General features: G+C 42.6%; 1 protein-coding gene and 1 long non-coding RNA gene across 5 annotated transcripts in view; one reads left to right on the top strand and one right to left on the bottom strand.

The window, feature by feature from the left end:
* Positions 1-1,389: 1,389 nt before the first annotated feature.
* The window catches only part of LOC115074443 (bile acid receptor-like), a 41,321-nt gene continuing 17,479 nt past the window's right edge, over positions 1,390-25,231 (bottom strand). For 2 of the 4 annotated variants that reach the window (XM_029573904.1, XM_029573906.1), the window contains 10 exons: positions 22,736-22,851; positions 18,575-18,937; positions 16,630-16,770; positions 11,932-12,092; positions 11,751-11,855; positions 10,752-10,851; positions 9,694-9,822; positions 8,823-8,942; positions 4,994-5,107; positions 1,390-3,296 (listed from right to left, as the gene is read on the bottom strand). In XM_029573904.1, coding sequence (XP_029429764.1) covers positions 3,058-3,296; positions 4,994-5,107; positions 8,823-8,942; positions 9,694-9,822; positions 10,752-10,851; positions 11,751-11,855; positions 11,932-12,092; positions 16,630-16,770; positions 18,575-18,937; positions 22,736-22,851 — 1,588 coding nt within the window. In that variant the 3' untranslated portion in view covers positions 1,390-3,057. The remainder of the gene's footprint in view (positions 3,297-4,993; positions 5,108-8,822; positions 8,943-9,693; positions 9,823-10,751; positions 10,852-11,750; positions 11,856-11,931; positions 12,093-16,629; positions 16,771-18,574; positions 18,938-22,735; positions 22,852-25,231) is intronic. The other 2 variants (XM_029573905.1, XM_029573907.1) reach the window with 2 other exon arrangements.
* On the top strand, positions 17,935-19,810 carry LOC115074444. The gene is made up of 2 exons (XR_003852243.1): positions 17,935-18,130; positions 19,034-19,810. It is a non-coding gene; the product is annotated as an uncharacterized LOC115074444 (long non-coding RNA).

Here is a 25,231-nt window from a genome sequence, read left to right as displayed (position 1 = left end):
ATGATTTTATCATGCAGTTGACATTACAACTTATGTAAATGATCCTTTGGGCAGTAATGCAAATCTCTAGAACCTTCTATCCTTTTCCTGTATTTGAATGTTATCTATAAAACAAGGGTCACTTCCTGTATCCAGGGAGATGCTGGTCAGTTTGTAAGACTAAGGGCACCCAGTACCCAGCATCTCCCGAGAACACTTATATTGATTAATAAAAATACATTATACTTTTACTGAGTCTAAGTGTTCTTGTGTCCCTGGCCATAAGCATAGAGTGAGCTTTACAATACACAAAAGTATGTCAGAACCCTCAGGTTTTGGTGGCAGTTCAGGGGTAAATTCTGAGTCGAGTTAAAAATCCTGTTATCAGTTTATGAAATTCAGCAAGAAATCTGTAGACCACTTGCATCTCTGCATATTCAATCATGCAGAGATGCAAGTACATTTTAAAAATAACAGTATTTTTTAATCTTGCTTGTCTATAATTTTTGTTTTTATTTTGGGTGGCAAACAGATTTTGATGAGGGAAGGGATCAGCACAGGGATGAGATGACAGGGATGGGAGAAGGATTTGGAATGGAAAGAGAAAGAGGTTCTGGGATTGAGGTTGAGAGAAGAGAGAGGAGGTATCGGGGAGCGAGCCAAGGATGGAGTAGGAGGTTGCAGGGTCAGAAGATGCAGCAAGGAGGCTGGATGAGATGAGATCAGAGGGATTAGGAGAGAGATCCCTCCCCAGGATCTGCAAACACACAGCCTGACCTTCCCATAGACAATCCTGTCTGTCATCCTCCCTGCAATGCCCTCTCCAAGCCTCTTAGCCACTGCCGATTGGAGTCGGCAGGAGCAGAAGAACAGTGGTGGCTTCTCCACTGTCACTGGGAACTGTAAGTTGTACTTTTGAACCACTCAGACCACCAAAGTGCCATGCGATTCGAAGCACAACACTTTGGCTCTGAGCAGCAAAGGAGAAGAATGCAAGCTAAGATGATGTTGCCCTCTCCTCCCACTTTCTCTTTTCAGCTGTGATCAGCAGTGACAGCTAAGAGGAAGGATTGGAGATTGGCAGGAATAAGGGAATGGGGCATGGGATCTGCATGGGAAGGTTGAAAGAGAGAGAGCCTTTTTGGTCCTATGATGCCATGGGGACCCAATAATTCCATGGCAAGGGCTGAACTCTGTAACCCTTATCCCATGTATGGAATCACAAGAGACCAGGGGTCCTGAGATATATATATATATATAATCTATATCAACAGTCCATCAGTACTAAACCTCATCAGTCATCTTCAGATTCAAATAATCTTAGAAGATAATCATCCTGATCTGCCAGAACTGCAGTGTGTGTGTGTGTGTCCCATTACACCTAAGCATCAACCTATCCAAAAGCAACCATCATTTATTACTGTTTATTTATGACATGCCATTCCAGCTAGTATACACTCAATATTTATGCCTTGTCTTAATTACTAGCAACCAATAACTGCTCTTAGTATTTGCATGCAAGATAAAATGGCTGATTATCATTAATCAAACTGTTTAATTAATGCATGTTTGTACAAAGCAATATTATAGTGATTTATACCTTACAATTGTATGATAGTACAAAAATATCAAACAAATGCAGTAAAAGGACTAAATGTTAAATTATCTGGTGCATTGTGTACTAATATATTCAAATAAAAGTTAACATAAAGTATCAGATGTTACACTTGATTCATGCTGTGATTCAGGCCATTTATTATTTGCTAATATTCAAAGATGGGTAACTAAAATGATTTGGTTGTCATATACAACTACTGGAATGAATTAATTAATCCAAACCATGTCCAGAGAGCTGTATTAAAATAGATTAAATGCATTACAAATTATGTCATAGATTTAAGTAAATATTACAAATATTAGTACAGGATATATTTATTCTGATGATTCATAAAAGCATCCTTTAAAAAGTTAAAAAAAAGAAAAATAGGTCCTAAGGCAAATAAATGCTCAGGGAATAATACTGCATAGTTGTCGGGCACAAGTGCTGTTTCTGGCTTCCCTTCATCATTAATACTGCCTGTATTTGCCAAACACCAGAATCCATCTGTCAGGACAAGTTGCTACTGTATTTATAAAACTGCTTTTAAATTCAGAGGATAAGGGGTACAATATGGAAAATGTTGACAAATAGGGACCACTGGATTCACCCACTCTGTCTAATTGTGCTGCCACATATCCAAGTGGATTTCAGGTCTTCTCTCTGTCTCCTCCTGCTCCTAAGGTCCTTTTGTGTCTATCCCATGCCTGCTTGAATTCTGCCCCTTCCACTGGAATCGGTAGCATATCTCCACCATCCTCGGTGAAAAAGTACTTTCTTGTATTCCTTTTTAGCCTTCCTCTCTCCAACTTCATATAACTGCCTCCTTCTCCTAAATGGTACTTATATTTATGCTTCTTCCAGGTTTCAGTGATTCTGTCATATTTCTGCTTTCCCCCCTGTATTTTACAGATAACAGAGGCAAGGGAAGCAACACTTAGCTTTTTGAACATTAAAATGAAAGGTGTCCCATAAGACTGTCTCCTCTTCCAAATTGTACAAGGCATGTGCCATAAGACTTGATGATATGTTACCCGCATACGATCTGTGTCCTTTTTTTAAGTGCAACATTCAGGGAAACAAGACACAATACACAATTTGAAGGATAGAAGATCTGGAACTTAGGCTGTGATACAGGTTAATTCACGTTACAGCTTTGGTCTTTTCCTGCTTTTTCATTTGTACTGAAAGGATAAGGTATAAGATAAGTATTATGGGTTTGCAACATTATCATCTCTCCTGCAAAGAGTAATTTCCAGCACATGAAAGTATTGTGCAGTACAAAGAAAAGTCTTTGGCCCATTTACAAAGCACCTTGCTATATTTCTCAGAGAAACGCTTTGGTGAAACCTGTTAATCTATAACTCGATGTTTGCAGTGCTTAACAAAATGTAAGGATTTTGCCATCCAATTTGGCCTTGAAGCAGTTTTACACATGATGAAATTCCATTCACCCTTTCATCAGTGTCCACCGGTGCCATTCAAGGTAAATCCCAGACGTCACATAGTAAGTACGTCAGTTTTGGATCCTTTAGTTTCCAAGATATCAAAACTTCTGAGTGATTATGACTTAGGGTCCTAAGCTCAGTGAGGCGTCCTATGAGGCGAGCGAAATGCTGCAGGTCTTCTGGGTGATAAATTTTGGAATACTTGTGCAAAATCCCTAAAAGGGGCTCCTGTAGTTTTTCCACACGCTGTTTGTTTTTCAGGAGTGGGCGATCTGAATTTTAAAAGAAAAGGAAACGATCTGATGTTATTGAATGTTATTGATGTTAATGAAGAACAGCAAAGGGTAAACCTGGCATTCTCATCGACGGGCCAATGAGTCTTTCACCCATGAAGGCGGTTACGCGCTTAACCCTTTGAAAATCTACCCCAGTGTGATTTTTTTTTTCTGATTATCATTTATGAGGTGCAAGCCATCAATGTGCACAGTGCTTTATAAGTGCACAGCTTGCACCAAAGAGACGAGAGGTACAGCATAACTGGTGTATAAGGGAAAAGTGAAAAGCAAACACACATAAGGCAAAGGTTTCTCCATGGAGCAGCTTGCTGCATAATTGAAGACAGTTATTACAAGCAGAATGCAGAGGAAAGTGTTTCAGTTCACATCAGTGGCAGCAAAGAGTAGCCATGACCTGAAGAAATAATAAAATCGTGTGAGAAATGGGGGGGGGGGGGGGGCAATGTGGAGGGAGGGGCCTTGACGATAGAGGGAGCTTCATAATCCAGGCACCTATGCAATAAAACGTTTAGCATGCCTATCGGTACAATTTTTACATGCGATGCAATGCATTTTACCAATGGCACACTGAATCTTTGCCTCTATCATGGGCTTGGTACTGACATAAGACATGGACATTAACACAAAAATGTGTAACAGTCACACTGGTTACTGCAAAATTCTCCATGCAAACTGGTCCGAAAATGAATGGAAGAGTTGGCACAGGGGATTCCCTACCATTACTCCTCGATCTTATCATCATTCTCCCTTCCCCTGGCCTAGAAAATAAAGGACCTCAGAACCAATCCCATCTCCCCCCGCCCTGGCACTGAATATAAAGGAGCCCTGGGACCCCCAACGTGCCCCCATCCATTCCCCCACACCCTGGAGCCATAGTAAAGGTTCCTGCAAGGGTCTGACATGTGCCTCCCCACCTTCTCCTGTCAGCTGAAGATCGAAGCAGGAGAGAGCTGGTTGCCCCCCTGCTCTGTAGCCGACCCGTTTAAAAAATGGTGCCAGCTAACTTCTTGCGGTTTGCATGGGGGATCTGGTCCAAGATAGGTGTTAATATTTATATCCTTTACTGAATCCACAGAAAATGGTAATCAGTTTACAAATGATACTCCTTCATTTACATGTGAGGACACATTTTAGCTAATATTTTGAGGGACCTCTGTAATGTGCATATCAAGCCCTTTATAATAACACTTTTTAGAATTCCAAGAAGACTTTAGCATGAAGATTAAAGTTTATTACGTAGGCTTCTTAATGTCTTCTTCACTCCTTCCTCGCTAAGGACTCCATGCAATAAAACCAGGTGTAGGGTAGATTTCCACCCATTATTTGGAGCTACAGAATACCCAAAGGTTTCAAAGCAAGAGCCAGCAATGCAGAAAAATCTCAAAAAGTTATTTTAAATGAATAAATGACATTGTAGGATGCTATCTCATTCTTAAGTAGGAAAGGCATAGAAAACTAGGTCACCAGAGACCCTACAAGTACATGAGTCTAAATGTATCAGAAGTTTTAATTGACCTACATCACTAGCGCATCTGCTGGGAAAAAGTGCTGAATGGGTTGGGATTCGTGAGAATTAAATTGCCTGTGTCACGATTAGAATCTCTTGCTTATTAGAGTACCAACTCAAAACAGAGCCTGGACAGTGGAAATCCATGAAGTAGAGCAGATTATACCTGAAAAAAACACAGTTGTCGCTGCAAGCAGAGCATATTCAGCCTCAGTCACGTTGAGTTCACCCATGCTTCTGTAGAAGTTAAAAAGTGGTGTAATAAACTCTCCTGTGATATCTACAAACAAAATGGAATAGTCATGATTTCTGAAATATGTCACATGGTTTTGTGGTATAAGTATATTATAGATGTAGTAACTGTGCAATATTTGAAAGCCTCATGCGATATTTCAGAGTTATAAACTGCATGTGGTCAGGCCTTAACATAGTAATGATGGCAGATAAAGACCAGATGGTCCAGCCAGGCTGCCCAGCAATTTGCTTATGGAAGTAACTGCCACTCCGTGCAGGTTACCCCCATGTTTCTGTTAAGGGCAGTAACTGCCATTCTTTGCAGGTTACCCCCATGCTTTCTGTCAAGGGTAGTAACTGCCACTCTGTGCAGGTTACCTCCATGTTTCTGTTAAGGGTAGTAACCGCCGCTCTGTGCAGGTTACTCCCATGCTTTCTGTTAAGGGTAGTAACTGCCACTCCGTGCAGGTTACCTCCATGTTTCTGTTAAGGGTAGTAACTGCCGCTCCGTGCAAGTTACCCTCATGCCTTCTGTTAAGGGTAGTAACCGCCGCTCTGTGCAGGTTACCCCCATGCTTTCTGTTAAGGATAGTAACTGCTGCTCCATGCAGGTTACCCCCATGCTTTCTGTTAAGGGTAGTAACCGCCGCTCTGTGCAGGTTACCCCCATGCTTTCTGTTAAGGGCAGTAACTGCCGCTCTGAGCAGGTTACCCCGTTGCTTTCTGTTAAGGGTAGTAACTGCCGCTCTGTGCAGGTTACCCCCATGCTTTCTGTTAAGGGTAGTAACTGCCGCTCTGTGCAGGTTACCCCCATGCTTTCTGTTAAGGGTAGTAACTGCCACTCTGTGCAGGGTACCCCCCATGCAGAAATGTTACACCATCCATTTCTTTATGCCTTTAGGAATCCTCAGTGTTTGTCTCATGCTCTTTTGAATTCATTAACTATTCTTGTTTTCACCACCTCTTCTGGGAGAGCATTCCAGGCATCCATCACCCTCTCTGTGAAAAAATATTTTCTGATGTTGATTCTGAGTCATGTCTTTTCTAGTAAGATAGAAACCTGACTGCAGAAAAAGACCATATGGTCTATCTAGTCTACCCATCCACTTATCTAATTTAGCTTTACAATTCCCATCACTCCCTCAGAGATCCCATCACTCCCTCAGACATAGGTATTTCAGTAGGTCAGGATAATCCTTGCTGGTAAAAGAGAGCATTTGTTGGTTCAGGCTTCCATTCTAGCACCTTGCCAATAATAAATCTTGGCTTGTCTCTCATAACCATTTGCAAGATATAGAAAGACAGAAAACCATGGGAAAAAATGCCATTCCTTTATTTCGAGGAAAAGGCTTCTAGGGATCCCCCCTATGCACACAGTCGGGAGAATTGCTGGACCAGAAGCAGCATGGATTCACCAGGGGAAGATCCTATCAGACAAATCTGATTGACTTTTTTGATTGGGTGACTAAGGAATTGGATCAAGGAAGAGTATTTGATGTCATCTACTTGGATTTCAGCAAAGCTTTTGACACTGTCCCGCACAGGAGACTGGTGAATAAAATGAGAAGCTTAGGAGTGAGTGCCGAGGTGGTGGCCTGGATTGCAAACTGGTTGACGGACAGAAGACAATGTGTGATGGTAAATGGAACTTTGAAGAGATAGCGATGTTAAGCGGAGTGCCACAAGGATCGGTGTTGGGACCGGACCTGTTCAATATCTTTGTGAGCGACATTGCGGACGGGATAGAAGGTAAGGTTGGTCTTTTTGCGGATGACACTAAGATCTGCAACAGAGTGGTCACGCCAGAAGGAGTGGAGAGAATGAGACAGGATTTAAGGAAGCTGGAAGAGTGGTCGAAGATATGGCAGCTGAGATTCAATGCCAAGAAGTGCAGAGTCATGCATATGGGGAGTGGGAATCCGAATGAACTGTATTCGATGGGGGGAGAAAGGCTGATGTGCATGGAGCAGGAGAGAGACCTTGGGGTGATAGTGTCTAATTTATTTATTTATTTATTTATTTATTTATTTAACGTTTCTTTTATACCGATGACCGTTCGCACATCGCATCGGTTTACAGTGAACACAAAACCATTGGGCGGGGCCCTTACATAAAACAGATAATATACTGAACTAGGAAACATATAATTGAAATTAGGGGGGAGCCCTTACATCAAAACTATTTTTGATGTAATGATCTGAAGTCGGCGAAACAATGTGACAAGGCGATAGTTAAAGCCAGAAGAATGCTGGGCTGCATAGAGAGAGGAATATCGAGTAAGAAAAGGGAAGTAATTATCCCCTTGTACAGGTCCTTGGTGAAGAGAGATTGAAGAATCTAAATATGTACACCCTGGAGGAAAGGAGGAGCAGAGGTGATATGATACAGACTTTCAGATACTTGAAAGGTTTTAATGATCCAAAGACAAACCTTTTCCATCAGAAAAAAATCAGCAGAACCAGGGGTCACGATTTGAAGCTCCAGGGAGGAAGACTCTGAACCAATGTCAGGAAGTATTTCTTCACGGAGAGGGTGGTGGATGCCTGGAATGCCCTTCCGGAGGAAGTGGTGAAGACCAGAACTGTGAAGTACTTCAAAGGGGCGTGGGATAAATACTGGATCCATAAAGTCTAGAGGAAGTGAATGAAGAGTTGGTGGCTCGCGGGAATGACGGCTACTACCTGGAGATAATACCCTTATTCAATAAACATACACACGGTTAATGTGACTCCAACATTGCTCTAAGCTTCAACGGCAAGAGGAAATGTGGAAAAACGGATTTGTATTCACAAAAAAGCGGGGAGTAGCTTGCTTGTTACGACAGTTACTACCCCAAACCAAATAAGCCTGATACTTCACTTTCAATGCATATCCAGCATAGCTCTCTGCTTCAACGGCAGAGGAGAAAGACTGATACTTCACGCATATCCAGCATAGCTCTCTGCTTCAACGGCAGGGGAGACAGACTGATACTTCACGCATATCCACCATAGCTCTCTGCTTCAACGGCAGGGGAGAAAGTCTGATACTTCACGCATATCCAGCATAGCTCTCTGCTTCAACGGCAAGGGAGAAAGTCTGATACTCCTTTCAATGCATATTCAGCATAGCTCTCTGCTTCAACGGCAGGGGAGAAAGTCTGATACTTTACTTTCAATGCATATCCAGCATAACTCTCTGCTTCAACGGCAGGGGGAATGAAGAAAAGTGGATCTATATACAGACAACAACAAACAAGGACTGAATTACATAGTCTGGGTAAACAAATAAGCATGGGTGTAGCTTGCTTACTGCGGCGGTTACTACCCCTAACTAATTAAGCTAGATATTTCACTTAGATGCAGTTCCAACACTGCTCTCTACATTAATGGCGGGGGTGGAAGGCAATAGAACCAAAAGGTTACTAAGGACCAAGAGTAACATAAGTATGAGAAAAAAAAAGTGCAAAAGCTTGCAGGGCTGACTGGATGGGCCGTATGGTCTTCTTCTGCCGTCATTTCTATGTTTCTATATCATTCGTAGCTCATAAAAATGAGATTATTTTTTTTCCACCTCATTACTTTTTCATCTTAATTGCTGTAGTAATGCACAGTGTAGTGGCCATGCACCACCATTGCTTTAAGCAGTGCGACTAGTTTGGTAGTAGTCCCCTACTTCTTATGTATTGCAAGCGTTGTAGGGAGTCAGAGAACTGTGAATGAGTTATAAAAATGCTGTAAAAACTTGTTAAAAGACTGTTGCAGATTCTGCTGCTAAAGTACCTGTGTTTGTGGTGGATGTGGGAGCCTTTTCCCTGTGAGAAGCTTCTGTTGGATAAATAATGCCCTTCTCAAATTCTTGGATATCATAACACCCTACATGATCAGAAAATCTTCTGTGGCCTGAAAAGGAAAGTTTACAGGGTTTTTGGGTTTTTTTAATTATAATACATTTTTCTGTAACTTTTTTTTTTTTTTAATTATTTTAGCTTTGAAACAGATTGGATTGTTTTTCCTGTTCTTTCTACACATTTGTGGAAGTTGAAGGTTAGCTGAGCACACCCCTACCATGGCACCTGTGACCTTTTCTTGGTAGAATACTACAGACGTTTGCCATTAACTTCTGCAGTTCCCCCGCACTTGGTTTTCCTTGGTGGTCTCCCATCTATGTACTATCCAGGGCTAACCCTACTGAGATCTAACACAGTCAGTCTCTCCTAAGCCAGCGTTGCTGGGCTTGACCTGGGAAACAGGTTTATTCTCGTGACACATGTACAGTTTGAAGGATCCTGCAGGAAAGGCTAAGACTTTTGGGTAAATTCTTATTTCCTCTGGCAGCATGTAAACTGATCCTCTAGCAGGAGTGCTCAGCCAAATGCCAAACCTTCAAAAAACAGATTTTTGTTAAAACGTCCTTGGGCCTGTGAGGCCCTGCTGAGGCTTCCCTTGCTGTTATTTTTATAGGAAAGATGAGCCATTTTAGGGGTAAGAGAAGCTTTAAAGCATCTCATCATTACGTTGTTGAAGTAACGTTTTAGTGGCACTAGTATAAAAATATGTTAGGTATTGCACCTCTAGTGCGCCTTTTGGATACTCGGCATATTCTTGCTAAAATTGTTATGTACAAAGTAGCAGGTCATCTAATAGGTCTTACTTTTGTTTGCCGCCGACAGACATTCACTGGTCCTGTGGTTGTATATCTGGGCTGAACGTAAAAACATTGCCTCAACTGTGGAGCCTTTTAGCAGTGCGAGCTGGTCTTCATAATCCAATGTTTCAAATCCTACGAGGGAAGATAGCTCTTGTGTCACATTTATGGAAATTTGTGTACTGTCTTCTTGATGAAGACCACATGTCAAAATGTTGTAATTATCTTTGGATTAATTATGGTGTATTGGTCAATGTATTTTGATGATTCAGTAACTGGCTGCTTGGTTTCTCTTCGGTTGAAGTGCCAAACTTTTGTTTATATATTTTTAAGCTTGAGGCTTTGAGACTGGGTAGATTCAGTTATTTACTGAATTAGAACAAAAAGCTATGGCTTAAATTAATGGTTTAAAAATAAGTGTCAGGAGAGCCATTTATATGGACAAAAAATTCAGCTTGAAGAATAGAGATGCTAATGGTCTACTGTGCAACAGAACTTTTTTTTCTCTGTCATGTCCTATGTTTCTGGCTGTGCCCTTAGAGGTGAATTTTAAGACCCGCGCACATGTGAGTGCGTATTCCAGCTCGCGCACATGGGCGCAGCAGTTTCATAACATGCACTCACACGTGCGCGTATGTTATAAAACAGGCTGTACACACGTACATGTGCGCTCAATTTTTATATAGACGCACGGGCAAATTCCCCCATGTAATGGGGGAATTTTATAAAGGGTGCGAGCTGAGGCTACTTACCCTTTTCCCAGTTCGCCCAGTGTTAAGCATAGGACTTCCTAACCCAACTAGTTTTAAAGACTTCCTTCTTCCCCGACCCTTAAAACCCCGCTGATTAGCCATGGTTTATTTTTTGACTTGCACACCATCAAAAGCAGAAGTAAAGTTGCGCGGTGGTTTACGTGGACATCTCTTGGTCTTCGCCTAAACACGTCCATTCCCCGCCTCCTTTTTGAACTTTTGGATTTGTGCGCATACCAGAAGATACGCCCACAGTTTTCTCCTTTTATTAATGCAAGCCATTTTATCACAAGAAAAAATGTTCAACATTACCTGGGAGCCTTTTTGTAAATTCTACGAGCACCTGTACATGAAGCACTGCTGTCTCAGAGAGTCGTAAGAAACTCTCTTCAGGATTTGCAGTTTCTTCAAGCTGAAATACATGAAAGAAATCATTACAGTTCAAAGATTTGCGTATTTGGTCTCTGTGGTCTCAAAAGCTCATGTACAGCATCATTTAGATAATTCTTATGTTGATCTCACCATCTAATCAAATATATCCCAGCCTGAAAGATTCCATGTTTAGTGACAGGATAAAAATAATGTAACTGTAATCAATAAGCTATTACTCAAGAACCCGGGACATTGCACAGGTAGAATTAATGAGATCCCCAAGGAGCAAATGCTAGGCCCTAGTAGACTAAGGGTTGTTGAAGGCTCTGAATGCCATGACATATTTCAGTATTTCTAGGGCCATGGAATCTCTGTGTTGACCTCAGCTCTTGTACCTAAGGAGGGGAGAGAGCCCCACCTTTGTTACCCTCTAAGATGCAGACTTGATTTCAATTATTTATTTATTCCATCTTGTATTCCACCATTTCTCTGCATTTGAGGCAGATCACATCATAATGTATACTTTAATCAATTATAAAAGATTTAAAAAAGCAAATTAAAATAATAAAATCACTCAATACACTGGATTTCCTATTGACACCCGCACATACACATGTGCAATGCAAGTCTCCTTTGAGTCTGGCACTTTTACCTTCCACAATTTGGTTGGCTTTTCATACTTCTCCACTGTGCATCTTATATATTTTTGCCGCTCCTAAGAGCCTTCGCACAACTATGTCTTCACACTCGGCTGAAGGAACCAGCTGTGTTATATTCAGCAAAATTCACTTAGCTGTACCATGTAGCATGATTTTGTGTGGCACTCTGGCCACACTAAAAAATATTAGCAAAAATTCAACTTTTATAGACTGTCTTATTTAAAATGTTTACTACAACATTTTGCTACGCTATAATTGTGAAAAGCAGCTTGACACCTACAAATGTTTTTGCTTCCTCCAGAGGAATTGTGTATCTCTGATGAGCAGCCACAATATGATCGATAATTGTATGCTCCTCCGTGGTCAGTTCCACCCTCTGCGGGATCTAAACACAAACAGGAATTTGCATTTGTAGATACAGTTTGGACATGGAAATATCCAATGCAAAAAAAAATGTGCACCTGAGGATAAAAAAACCCCACTTTTCCAGATTTTGTTGTAGATGACACGTGCTTGCTGTCACTGCAGTCGTCTTCCACCTTGATGTCACAGTATAGGCTGTTGCTTTGCTTAAGATTTTTCCGGAGGCGCTTGGATTTACACTGCACTTCAGTCAACAAACCTGAAACATGCATAAAACAATGCACTCTGCTGAAACCACTGCTCCAAAATAAGCAGGTTGTTTTACTTACATTAGTTTGCCGCTGCAATAGATGACCAATGCTATCTTAAATTGCACCCCATGACAAAAAAAGCAAATTATTATTTTTATACATGTAAAAGAAAGCCATATCCTCTTTACTGGGCAATATTTGGGGAGTTACCTCAGCAAATAGTAATACTCACCTTTTGTCAACAAGGTTCTTGGCAAGTTGTGGTACCTTTTGTTGTGCTAACAGTACTATCCAAAAATCTGCTATGTATGAACTTTTGAAACCACCTAGTCTCGTCTTTGGATGGTCTTAATTAAAAAGGTTATTGCTGGGGCTGGACCCCCTGACTCAGACAACAGTATTGTTGTGCAGGGCATCAGAGTTCAGTTCCGTTGACCATCACGGCCAGTCAGGCCTGAATGTGTCACAAAGCTGGTGCACTTAGGCAAGGGAAGGGAGCCATAATAGCTGATGCTACAATGAGTGGTGCTGAAGATGATGCTGGGGGAATTCCAGAATATGTGCAGTTACTCTTGACTCCCTTTTATCACAATGAGTGTTTTGTAATTCATTATTCTAATAAATGTTTTGGAAGTTAAGTACTGAATCCATCTGATTATCTGAAGTTGGATTAAAGGGTTAATTGGCTGACTAGCAATACAAGCAAGGATAAATGTGTTTGGAGAGACAACACATATGGAAAGCGATATGATCGGTTCATGCAGTATGCAGAGGATATCATTTTGTCACATCATAATCAACGCAAACTAATCAGATGTATTGATTGTGAGGTAGTTTGTGACTGGCTAATATTGTTCCACCCAGAGATTAACATTAGTAAGCTGTTTGAAATGTCAGATATCATGACCCATTAGTAACATTTTTAATGGACTGAGGGCATTACTATTTAATATGTGCACTTTATGACGACTGCAACACAGTTCATATAGTTTTCTTTTAAAATTCCAAAAAGGGGAGTGAGCTGGGCAGAGAGGCAAGATGACTGCCACTGATGCATGCCCCTCAAGGAAGCCCTGACTGTGAGTTTAAAAAGCATAAAATAATCTTTCTTTTTTTTTCTTTATTTTTCTTTTTTATTGCCACGGACAGGAAAAGGAAGGGAAAGACTGTCTTCCTGTGGAGCCCCTGAGCAGGTTTGGGGCCCAATGGATGATCATGTCCGTCATCACCATGAGTCAACTTCCACTAATGAGGAACAGACAATGGAGCCTCTTTTAAAGTGGACACCTCCCTAGGGTCTGATTGCTGAATTCCCCCACTGCCACTGGTTGATTGTGACTTTGGCCTAGCTACATTTGTAAGCTCCTTGGATGTATCCTTAGGAGAGGGTCTGACGGAGTCTCTGATAATGTCACCCCCTAACCAGCATGAGGACCTAGATATCCATAATATATCGGGCTTGGTAGTGCGTCCATCAGTGCTCGCACATGTTTCGCAGCCCGCCGATAGATAGCGCTATAATATATCGGGCTTGGTAGTGCGTCCGTCAGTGCTCGCACATGTTCCCCAGCCCGCCGATAGATGGCGCTATAATATATCGGGCTTGGTAGTGCATCCATCAGTGCTCGCACCTGTTCCCCAGCCCGCCGATAGATGGCGCTATAATATATCGGGCTTGGTAGTGCGTCCATCAGTGCTCGCACCTGTTCCCCAGCCCGCCGATAGATGGCGCTATAATATATCGGGCTTGGTAGTGTGTCCATCAGTGCTCGCACCTGTTCCCCAGCCCGCCGATAGATGGCGCTATAATATATCGGGCTTGGTAGTGCGTCCGACAGTACTTGCGCCTGTTCCGCAGCCCGCCGATAGATGGCGCTATAATATATCTGGCTTGGTAGTGTGTCTGACAGTGCTCGCGCCTGTTCCCCAGCCCGCTGATAGATGGCGCTATAATATATCTGGCTTGGTAGTGTGTCTGACAGTGCTCACGCCTGTTCCCCAGCCCGCCGATAGATAGCGCTATAATATATCGGGCTTGGTTGTGTGTCCGACAGTGCTCGCGCCTGTTCCCCAGCCCGCCGATAGATGGCGCTATAATATATCGGGCTTGGTTGTGTGTCCGACAGTGCTCGCGCCTGTTCCCCAGCCCGCCGATAGATGGCGCTATAATATATCGGGCTTGGTTGTGTGTCCGACAGTGCTCACGCCTGTTCCCCAGCCCGCCGATAGATGGTGCAGGTGGCTCCCTGGCTGCCTTGGAGGCTCAAACACGTCGTACAGCGGCCATGTGACAACACCAGCTACAACAGGTACGAAGGACAGCGTCCATCGCAGAACAGGCAGAATATAGCAGAGGAGACCCCGGCATGCTGCAAATGGAGCTCGTCCTGCGGTACATGCTCCATTCGCGGCAAGGATGAAGGCCCGGCGTGCCATTTGCGGTGAAAAGGGAAGGCCCCCATGTGCCGTTTCGGCACGCCTGGGCCTTTATCTTCGCTGCAAACGGAGCATGTGCCGCTGGACGCGCTCCATTCGCAGCATGCCGGGGTCTCCGCTGCTATTTTCTGCTCAAGGTGAAAATGGAAGGCCCCTGTGTGCCGTGAATGGCGCGCCGGGCCTTCATCTTCGCTGCGAACGGTGCGCCAGGCCTTCATCTTCGCCGTGAACGGCGCAGGTCCTGCGGCATGCCGGTGAGAGAATATGTCGGGGAGGGTGTGAGAGAGAGCATGGGGGGGGTGATGCCGGTGAGAGAGAATGTGTGTGTGAGAGGGGGGTGTGACAGAGCATGGTTGGTGAGGGGGGGTGGGGAGGGTGTGAGAGAGCATGGGAGGTAAAAGAGGGTGGGTGGGAGGATGCTTGAATGTGGGTTTCAGAGAGAGGGAGCCTATATTAGGGGAGGGGGTGCCGGTGAGAGAGAATGTGTGAGAGAGGAGAGGGGATGTGGGGGAGTGCGAGAGACAGCTTGGTTGGTAAGGGGGGGTGCGCGGGATGCTTGAGTGTGGGTTTCAGAGAGGGAGCCTATATGAGGGGATGTGTGTGTGTGCGCCAGAGAGTGAGGGAGCCTGTATGAGGGTGTGTGTATGTGGAAGGGACACTCTTACAGTGAATTTCTAGGGAAATTCTGCTCAAAACAAGAGCAGATGTGCCAATAAAAAGGCTCGCTGCCAGGGCGTAGAACGGGTAGAGTTGCTAGTGTCTCTAGAAACAGATTGGCTGGGACTCACAGGACCAGAGCAGCATTAAGAAGAGAGAAAAATTCTGATTAGGGGAGCAAGAGAGCAGTCTGCTCTGGTTAATTAATATCATCGAGTTTTGGTGAAATCCACAGGAGGATCTCTAGTGAACAGGATTGGATCCAGGGACAATAGCAAGCAACATAATTTTGAGATCAATGTAGCATCTCTGTCCCTTTTGGGAGTACCTGTGTCAGTTGCCATTCCCTCTCCTCAGTTAACTGATAGAATTGACAAAGGAACTTTTATCTGTTCCTTCTAACATCACCCTTTTGGATATATGAAAAGTGATTCTCATCAAGAGTACATTAATTAGCTGATTCTCCTGTTCAACGGCTTTCAAGTTGGGAGACCATGATAGAAGGCTTGATGAAGTCTGGTATCCTCCTTGAGTAAACAAGTCACTGATCTACAGGCCTCAGGAGTAGCCCATATTAAGGACAGCTTGGTCTTGAACAACCAACATAAGGCTTTGGAGAATGCAGACAGGGTGAAAAATCTATGGCTGCTTAATTTTCCAAGGTCTAGGAATTGTTGAAGAAGTTTTGTAAAGAGGCCTTGGAAATCCCCAATTGGAAGGATATTATTCCTTCAACAATCTGTTCCATTAGAGTGGCGAAGCAAGAAGTAAATGAGATGGAAGGAGCTACGCATACCATCATTACCACTGATAGATGAGATCTGTTGGCCCTTTTGGAAACATCTCAAGATGATATTTCTACAAGAACTGAACTAAAGACCACCATTGTTGGTGGTCTTTAGTTCAGAAATGGACAAAGAATTTGTTCTTAAACAATATTTCAAGCATAGAGATTTCCTGTTGTGGTCAAAAAGTAGAAGTGTTCCCAGATGTTGTCCACGTGATTCAACTTAGGGAAAAACATTTCCTTTTGTTGAGACAGCGGATTATTGCTTTGAGGAGTTGATCCTTCTTTTTTCTTGGTTTCCATGCAAGTGTATTGTTTTTTAGGAAGCGAACAAGTTCATTTTTTAGGATCCTTCTCATTTAGATACGTTTTTGTTAGATAAGAATCTGTATGATTAACTTTTGAATTGATCCTTGCTTGAAATGTGGTGGGGTATATAAGATTTATCTATGCTTTTGTGGCTAGTTGGTTTATTTGTTAACACTTGAGTTTTTCCTAGTTCTTTCCATCAGTCATTTGGACTGATCACATATTACATCATCCATTGTCTTTTTTTTCGCCCTTTGATTCATATTTTCCTTGTTCATTGAGTTGTGTGTAATTGTTTAAATGTTAAGTAACATTTAAAAAAATAATAAAAAGCCCAAAAAGAAATTAACACTTACATTCTGCAAGCATTCCCACAGCTTTACACTTCTTCAGCCGACACTCTTGACACTTCCTTCGCATGTACATGTCCATTTCACAATGTCCACCATTCTTGCACCTATACACTGCATTTTTAGTAATACTGCGACGAAAAAAACCTGAAAGGGAAGAACATGTTTGGGGTGTAGGTTGGATCTCAAAGTTACAACTAAGGTAGTGACATTACCTGCCATTTACCTATCATTTATTTGGATACATAATACTATCCCAAAACCAATAGTTGGATCTACACTCGGGAGCATGGATTCATCAATGATTTATTGATAATAACCGAGGAGCACAGCCCCATTGCCACTATGAACTTACTCGGTATTTTTTGTGATGTAATTTCCTTGAAGAATTTTTATACTGAATATAGCTTTTTCTGTAGATCAGTTGAATCTCTTTCTGCCTAAGTGCAATTGATGACTTGTAGACTCAGGTACAATAATCCTCTTTCAAAATGTTATTTCTTTTAGCATAGTTTGTCATGGTAGACTGAAGTATCTAGCTTTGCCAATCTGATACTCTTTCAATAGCCCGTCACCAACAGGTCATAATAGCTAGCAAGATTTCAGATAACTAGGAAACATGGAACAAAGACAAGTAAAAAGAAATCTTGCTGCTTAGAAACATTTCACACCTTCAGCGTGGCTAACTCTTCTCCTATAGGAGAAACTTTGTCTTTTAGTTGAACAAAAAATGGCCTCCCCCGGTTCACCCTCCTCCTCTAACCCCCAAACAAATGCAATTTCTCCCTGCCCCCTATTTCCCCAGCTCTGATGCATGCCAGTGAGATCAAGTAGGATCTGCAGCATTGCAGAAAGTAGGGAGCATGGGCATGGTGGAGTGGCCTTGCAGTCTTTACCTGCTGTCAGTTTCTAGGTTTCATGCGTGCCTTTCAGTCCTGTTTGCAATCAAGTGTTTGAAAGATTATGCATAACTGCTGGAACTGCACCAGCAGACCAAACTGCATTAAAGTTATTTTGAATGAAAGATGTTTGAAGCTGATTGGTAATCAAATCAGAAAATAAAAAGACCCAGCTGAACTACCCAATCATTGTTTTGCAAACTGCTGATTTTGTTATTGAAGCTGTATTGGTTCTCTTCAAAATAAGAAACCTTGAAAGAGAATCATATGAAATTTGGATTATATCTTGTATTCATTTTAGAGGGCCTTTCTTTGAAGGCCTTTGTACTATTATATACAAAGCAGAGGGGAGGGTTACCCCTAAGAGATTGCAGAGGTCATTAGGGGAAAGTGCACTAGTGCTACTCCTACTGTTTGACAAGCAACCCAGCCAATAAAGAGCAGTCAGAAGAAAGGTGGCCAGGAAGCACTTCTCTCCTGGGCAGCTGCTTCCAACCCTTCTGCACCTAACTGGTTGTATGCACGTCTATAATCTGAGGAGAAAGAGGTGAAGAGCAGAAAGGAACCCCATAATGAAGAAGAGGCACCAAAACGAGCAGGAGTTTCTGGTAATGCTATACACACGACAATAGTATTAATCATGCACAGCAAGAAAGGAAAGAGGAAGATGAGAGGAAGAAGCAGGTAGACAAAGATAGATGGGGAATAGAAACGAATAAGTGATGGAGGGAAGAGAGGAAGGTGAAGATTAAGGGATGGGTGAGGCAATAGAAAGGTGAAAGGGAGGAGGAGGAGGAGAAACTGGAGAGCCAAAAAGGAGGGCGAGTGCAATCACTTTTTTTATCTCCTTCCATTTCTGGGGCCCACTATAAGCATTTGTGCATCCCTGCCTAGTGACAGAGAAGGAAGATTGTAAAGAGACCATGGGCACTGCAGCAGTCTGGCCTACTTTCCAACTTAAGAGAGGAGAATTTGACCCCTAAGCTAGAGCAGTAGCTGTGGTAGGCAAACCCTTGTTCAGATTGCTCATGCTCTTCACAACATTGCCTTACCTTTACAGCCTTCGCAGGTGAGTGCATTATAGTGGTATCCTGAAGCTTTATCCCCACACACCACACACAACTCCTCCTGCCCTTTCATTCGTACGGAAGAATGGCTCAGTCTTTGTCTCTTTATTCCAAGATACCCCTCCTCGCTGTTACAGCTGGTCATGTAGGTTGCTTTATTTAATTCACAGTTGCTTGGTACATATTGCCCGTCGCTATATTGGGGGTCCAGGTTATAAGTGTTGTAGTGCAATTGCGAGGGGGGTGATTGCAGCATGGGGGAAAATGGCCCATTTGAATACTGACCATAAGCTGCAGACTGGAAGTCTGTGTCTTGCAGTTGATAATTGAAATGATCTGGCAGAACATCTAGATTTAAAAGAAAACAGATGAGACAGAGTACACACCGCATGCAGTACCCGTCAGACTGTGGCACTCAAGTTTTCACTGTTTTTTTTTTTATAGTAAATACATAGACAAAGACTTCAAAGAGAAATGACGACATCTCATCTCATCTCGGAGCACAGTGATTAAGTCAGCAAAGGCGCGGAAGGAATTCAGAGGAAGAGAGATGAATTTCTCCCAAGGCTTTTGATATGCTTTGCACACCAAAAGATGATCTTCAACAGACAGGCAAATTCTGCCCACAAAATTGTACAGCTGGAGAATTCAGATTGCCAGCATGTTATTTTACACGCCAATCTGTGAAGAATATATTAGAAAGCTTTTTATCTCTTTAACGGCTGTGAATACAGTAAATCTTGTCCAACCTAGACTGAGGGTTATGTACTAACCCAGGCAGAACGTCATGCGTGATATTTTCCCACCAGATCTTATGTGCAAAGTAGCGCATAAAGTTTTGCTATGCAGAAATAGTTTTTAAAAAGTAAATATACCTCATATTTTTTTGCAACTCCAGGCTGTGAAACATATTTCAGGTGTGGTTTTGCTGTGCATTAATGGTTAATGAGCTTCTTTGCATGATCTTTCATTACAGCAAATCATTAAATATTAATTTGAATGCAATTTTGCAAGTATAAAACTGTGCAAAATTTCATTCCGAAGGAAAAGAATTTGCAGATGCCGCTTTGTGAGCTGAAACAAATGTCTGCCTTTAGGATGCTGGCCTCTCTGTATATTAAAAACATTTCCAAGCTGCTAGGCTGCTAGTCCTGACCATCCTTTTGTTTCCATCTTGCTGCTTATAGGAGGACAAAAAAAAATCAAGATTCCTAGTCTAGATTTGTAAGACAAACAGAGCAGTCTGCCTAGGACTTCAAGGCAATGCAAAGATGACATCAGATAAGATAATGGGTGCTTGACATTAATTTACAAAACATTATAAATGTGTGTTTTAGGGGTTGTTAGGTTTCATAAGAAGAAGATCTACAAATACTCTTACATAAGAACCTGCCATACTGGGTGAGACCAAGGGTCCATCAAGCCCAGCATCCTCTTATGTAAATGGAAAAGATTTCTTCCATTGTGCTTTAATCTAAACACATTTATATGGCCTTGCTATCCTTATCACATATCATCATATTAGATAAATAATAAAAAAAACCCAAGACATTTAGAATTTTGTCATATTTTTCCATTTTTACTCTGGGACCATATAGGCAATGGGTCAGTTTTATTTTTATCCATACGCTTTACGAGAGGTTGGCTGAATAGACTGATCCAGTCCTGAATTTTACCCTATTGCATGGCTGGATCTGTGGTTTTGCTTTTCCCATTCATGTCCTTAAAAAAGAAACACAGATAAACCTAGAAGTACGTGTTCATACTTTTCATACTTACAATAAGACAAAACCAAAACCGGATCAACCAGTTCAGTTGAGCTAGGGAGAGGCGCAGCACCTGGCTCCATTTCACAAGGAGCAGGCTGATCCAGTCCTGGCTTTTTGCCTTTGAATGCAGGGACTTATAGTTCTGATTTTCTTAGGTAAACCAATGAGACCATCAGATCTACAAGTCCCTGCCAGATTAACATGGGCCTTGTGACACCGAGTCAACCAGAGTTACATCTATTTTACAATGGTACATAAAACTCATGTAACGCATCGAAATCTTTTCAGGGCTGGGGCACTAACCTTTGCCTCGCTGCTGCTTTCACAAAGGCAATCAACAGCCTTCTCTTTTTCTCACTGCAGAATGAAGACGAGGGAAGCCAGGAGTGGCAAAGAAGCACCACCAAGGCACTTGTAATTCTGAGTTCAGTAAATCCAGGCAGACTTCTTCTGTTCTGTCCCTCACTCAACTGCTGGCATCTTCCAGGCAGAAGCTGATCAAACAACTTCAGTAGTCAGAGCCAGATTTAAACATAGGCAACTGCCTAGGATGCCAAATTTGGAAGCACTAAATATCAGGGATGTGCGTTCATCACATCTGTTTTGGCAGTATGCGTGTACCTCGCCAGCTTTCTAGTACACGCAGGAAATGGAGATTATGCATGCTCTCCCATTTCCCGTGGGTACGAGAAAGTTGACAAGGTATGCGTGTACCTCGCCAGCTTTCTAGTACACGCAGGAAATGGAGATTATGCATGCTCTCCCATTTCCCGCGTGTACTAGAAAGGTGACAAGGTATGCGTGTACCTCGCCAGCCTTCTAGTACACACAGGAAATGGAGATTATGCATGCTCTCCCATTTCCCGTGGGTTCTAGAAAGTTGACAAGGTATGCGTGTACCTCGCCAGCCTTCTAGTACACGCAGGAAATGGAGATTATGCATGCTCTCCCATTTCCTGCGTGTACTAGAAAGGTGACAAGGTATGCGTGTACCTCGCCAGCCTTCTAGTACACGCAGGAAATGGAGATTATGCATGCTCTCCCATTTCCCGTGGGTACTAGAAAGTTGACAAGGTATGCGTGTACCTCGCCAGCCTTCTAGTACACGCAGGAAATGGAGATTATGCATGCTCTCCCATTTCCCGTGGGTACTAGAAAGTTGACATGGTATGCGTGTACCTCGCCAGCTTTCTAGTACACGCAGGAAATGGAGATTATGCATGCTCTCCCATTTCCCGTGGGTACTAGAAAGTTGATAAGGTATGCGTGTACCTCGCCAGCTTTCTAGTACACGCAGGAAATGGAGATTATGCATGCTCTCCCATTTCCCGTGGGTACTAGAAAGTTGATAAAGTATGCGTGTACCTCGCCAGCTTTCTAGTACACGCAGGAAATGGAGATGATGCATGCTCTCCCATTTCCCGTGGGTACTAGAAAGTTGACATGGTATGCGTGTACCTCGCCAGCTTTTAGTACACGCAGGAAATGGAGATGATGCATGCTCTCCCATTTCCCGTGGGTACTGGAAAGTTGATAAGGTATGCGTGTACCTCGCTAGCTTTCTAGTACACGCAGGAAATGGAGATTATGCATGCTCTCCCATTTCCCGTGGGTACTAGAAAGTTGATAAGGTATGCGTGTACCTCGCCAGCTTTCTAGTACACGCAGGAAATGGAGATTATGCATGCTCTCCCATTTCCCGTGGGTACTAGAAAGTTGATAAGGTATGCGTGTACCTCGCCAGCTTTCTAGTACACGTAGGAAATGGAGATGATGCATGCTCTCCCATTTCCCACGGGTACTAGAAAGGTGACAAGGTATGCGTGTTCCCACCGAAATGGATGTACCAAATGTTTATCCTTACTAAATATGTCGATCAAGGAGGATCCTGCCTTTTCTTTATTTTTAGGACCATGTTGCAACACAATTTCGAAAGGGTGCTGCCATGGCAAACTGCTATGGACAGCAAAATCTTAAATCCGGCCTTGTCATTAGTAATGCTGGCAGGGCCAGTAAACAGAATCACTCCTAATGTTGACTTATACTAACTGTCTAGATGTGTATTTTAAGCCTTATTTTCATGGAAACCTGCATGGGTACTACATCTTGCTTGGGCATTCAGTTGTATTTGCATTTTTTTAGTTGTCCTCTTTTTCTCATTTTCTGAAAGTGAAGTAAGAGTTTCTTTTTCATTTCCTGTGGGGGATCCATGAGTATGTACTGCACACCATGGCAGTTCAGAGGAAGCCTCCCCAACAAGCAACCAGTTAAGGAAAAAAATGTCAGAATCTGAGCCTGTTCTTCATTTCCTGGCTTTTCCAGCTGTTTGTATGCTGGCACTATTTCTGCTCCGTTTGCTTGATTAGTTGAAACCTACCGTAATACTGCAGCGGTTCTGCAAAACAGTATCCATCCGGTACCGTCACATATGTATTCGTCATGGTTTGCACAGGCTCTTCCCACTCTCTCATACGCACCTTCCACAATGAAAACCTAAAAAAAAAAAAAATGATGAAAGATTTGGTTATGTAAATTCTAAGTAAATCTATACAGAGGAGCAGGAAGTGACATCACAGCCCTTGCCTTTACTTTGCTCATAGTGCTTCACTGCTCTAATGACAAAATCCCAGCTCTTCCTGCCAAGGCAGTGATTTGGAGGGCTTGCTTTTACAAACTGCACAAGGGAAAATATATTTAAGGGAATGAGATTGAAGCATCTGCCAAGCACACTCCAGTCAAAATGTAAATATGTGGCAAAGAGAGACTGACCGGGAAATCTTTGGGAGACTCCTCTCTGCCCTCGGACAGTCACATAGCCCAGGCTTCAGGGAGTTCAAAATGTGAGGGTGCGCTGGAGGCACTTTGGCCCCTCCATGGCTGTATTGACTGCATGTTGAACAGAGTAAAATTCCAAGATTTTGACATTGGCGTTTAAAGTATTGCTAGGAAATAGGCTTGTTGATCTGAGAAATAATTTACATTGGTGCCGAGCTCCATGGGATCTGCACTCTTCTCAAGCCGCTATACTATCGGTTCCCACATGTAAAGTAGTCAGAATATCTAGGCTACAAGGCAGAATGCTTTCTGTAGCAACTCCCTTGCTATGGAATAAAATACTCTGGCACATTGCTTTCCAGTTTGATGGGGGATTCAGACAACAGCCAACGTTGGGCCCCAACGTTTACAGTCTGGGGTACTGATATGCTGATGTTAGGGGAAAAAGCAAAGGACAGCTTCAACGCCAAGTCCAAAAGCAAAGCAGGTTCAAGCAGCAGCACTGTCTGAATTATCAAGAAGACTGATCACCCCATAAAATGCTGCTAGCAATAATTTTATTTTTTAAACTATTTTTAATTTTTCAATATTCACAAGTATTACCAGCACAAAGATATATCTGTTGTAACGACAATAGACTTGGGAAGGGCATCTATGTCTCTCAAATGAATGTGCTGCTAGCAGTAAGTTTGTTATGGGATTGATAATTGCTTGGTTTTGATTGTAAATATTGCTACCCTTAACATAAGGCTTAGGGTTAACCTGCATGGAGCGGCAGTTATTGCTCTTAAAAGAAACATGGAGTAACCTGCACGGAGCAGCAGTTGCTACCATAAGAAACTTGCTGAGTAGACTGGATGGACCATTTGGGCTTTTCCTGTCATCATTCATTACTATGGCACTATGTTACATCATCAAATGGGTCCTCATGCTTTTACACTGCCAGTCAAGTTGTGAATGTTAAGTCTGATGTCTCTTTTTTTTTTTTCTGCTGTTTTCAGGTGGAGGGTGTGGGTGTATTGGTGAAGGTCTGAGTCAGCTGGTGGAGGTCTCAGTGAACTGGTGCTTGGAAGAAAGCATTTTCCTAAGCAAGATACGTGCATTTGTCAGCCGACTTCATGAAACACCTGCCTCTGCGCATAAACTGAGGGTTCTCACACGCACATGTTACAATTATTTAAAGTGTAAAATATAGGTGCACACTTTTATAAAATAGGTGAATAAACTATGTGGATCCTTGCATTAAAAAATGTGCATTCACTGAAACATACTAGTGTATTTTCAGGGCAGAGATATGCACTATTAAATAGGGCCCTTTTTTCAAAAGGGCTCCTTGCGTAGGGCATTTTAAAGCAGACCACCTTCTCCAAACCAATGGCCAATTTACGAGGGATCTGGGGTGGGAAGTTCTGGTTCTCTCCTATTTGTCTGCTTTACAGCTGTGCCAGTGGGTTTACTCTACCGATACTTCTTGGTAAAAACACCTCTTCTTATTTTGGAGTTGCCATCTCACCCGTTTCAATTCAAACCAACTAATCCAGTCCTGGTTTATCCCCGGGAAGATCAGAACTACAACTCCGGTCAGGCAATGGGGATCAAGCTTTTCAGGTTGGCCTGATAGAGGCGAAAATCAAAAGCCTACTTCATCTAGTTGTGTCTAATTTTAAAATAAATCATCTCCTCTTGACACACACAAATTCAGGCTCTCAGATGCTCTCATTCTTCTCCTCCCCCCTCCCCCACCACATATACACTTTTAGTCTATGGGGAACATATTTAATTGACTGGTCCTGTTCGGTGAGCTAAAGAAAGGTGGGGAAAAAATATTTCTGCGGCTGAAATGTAGAGCCTGTTTTGTCGCAGGCTTATTATTTTCTGTGAAATGTTTGATTTCTAGGGGCATTTTTTTCACCAGTTGGGGATAACATTAGCTTATTTTCCTTCCCTCTGATTGCTCCTTAAGCCAATAAAGTCTGGTATCAGTCAACACAAGAGAATGTTTTGGTAAGAACATGCACAAAACTTTGATGACCTGTTAATGAATTCTTCCGAACTCCCACTGTTCTGCTCAATCTCTTATTAGATTCCTCCTCTCGGG

The sequence above is a fragment of the Rhinatrema bivittatum genome, chromosome 12 (genome assembly GCF_901001135.1).
Source record: "Rhinatrema bivittatum chromosome 12, aRhiBiv1.1, whole genome shotgun sequence".
NCBI lineage: Eukaryota > Metazoa > Chordata > Amphibia > Gymnophiona > Rhinatrematidae > Rhinatrema > Rhinatrema bivittatum.
Note: the sequence above shows the minus strand (reverse complement) of the source record. Positions and strands in the feature narration are given on the sequence as shown.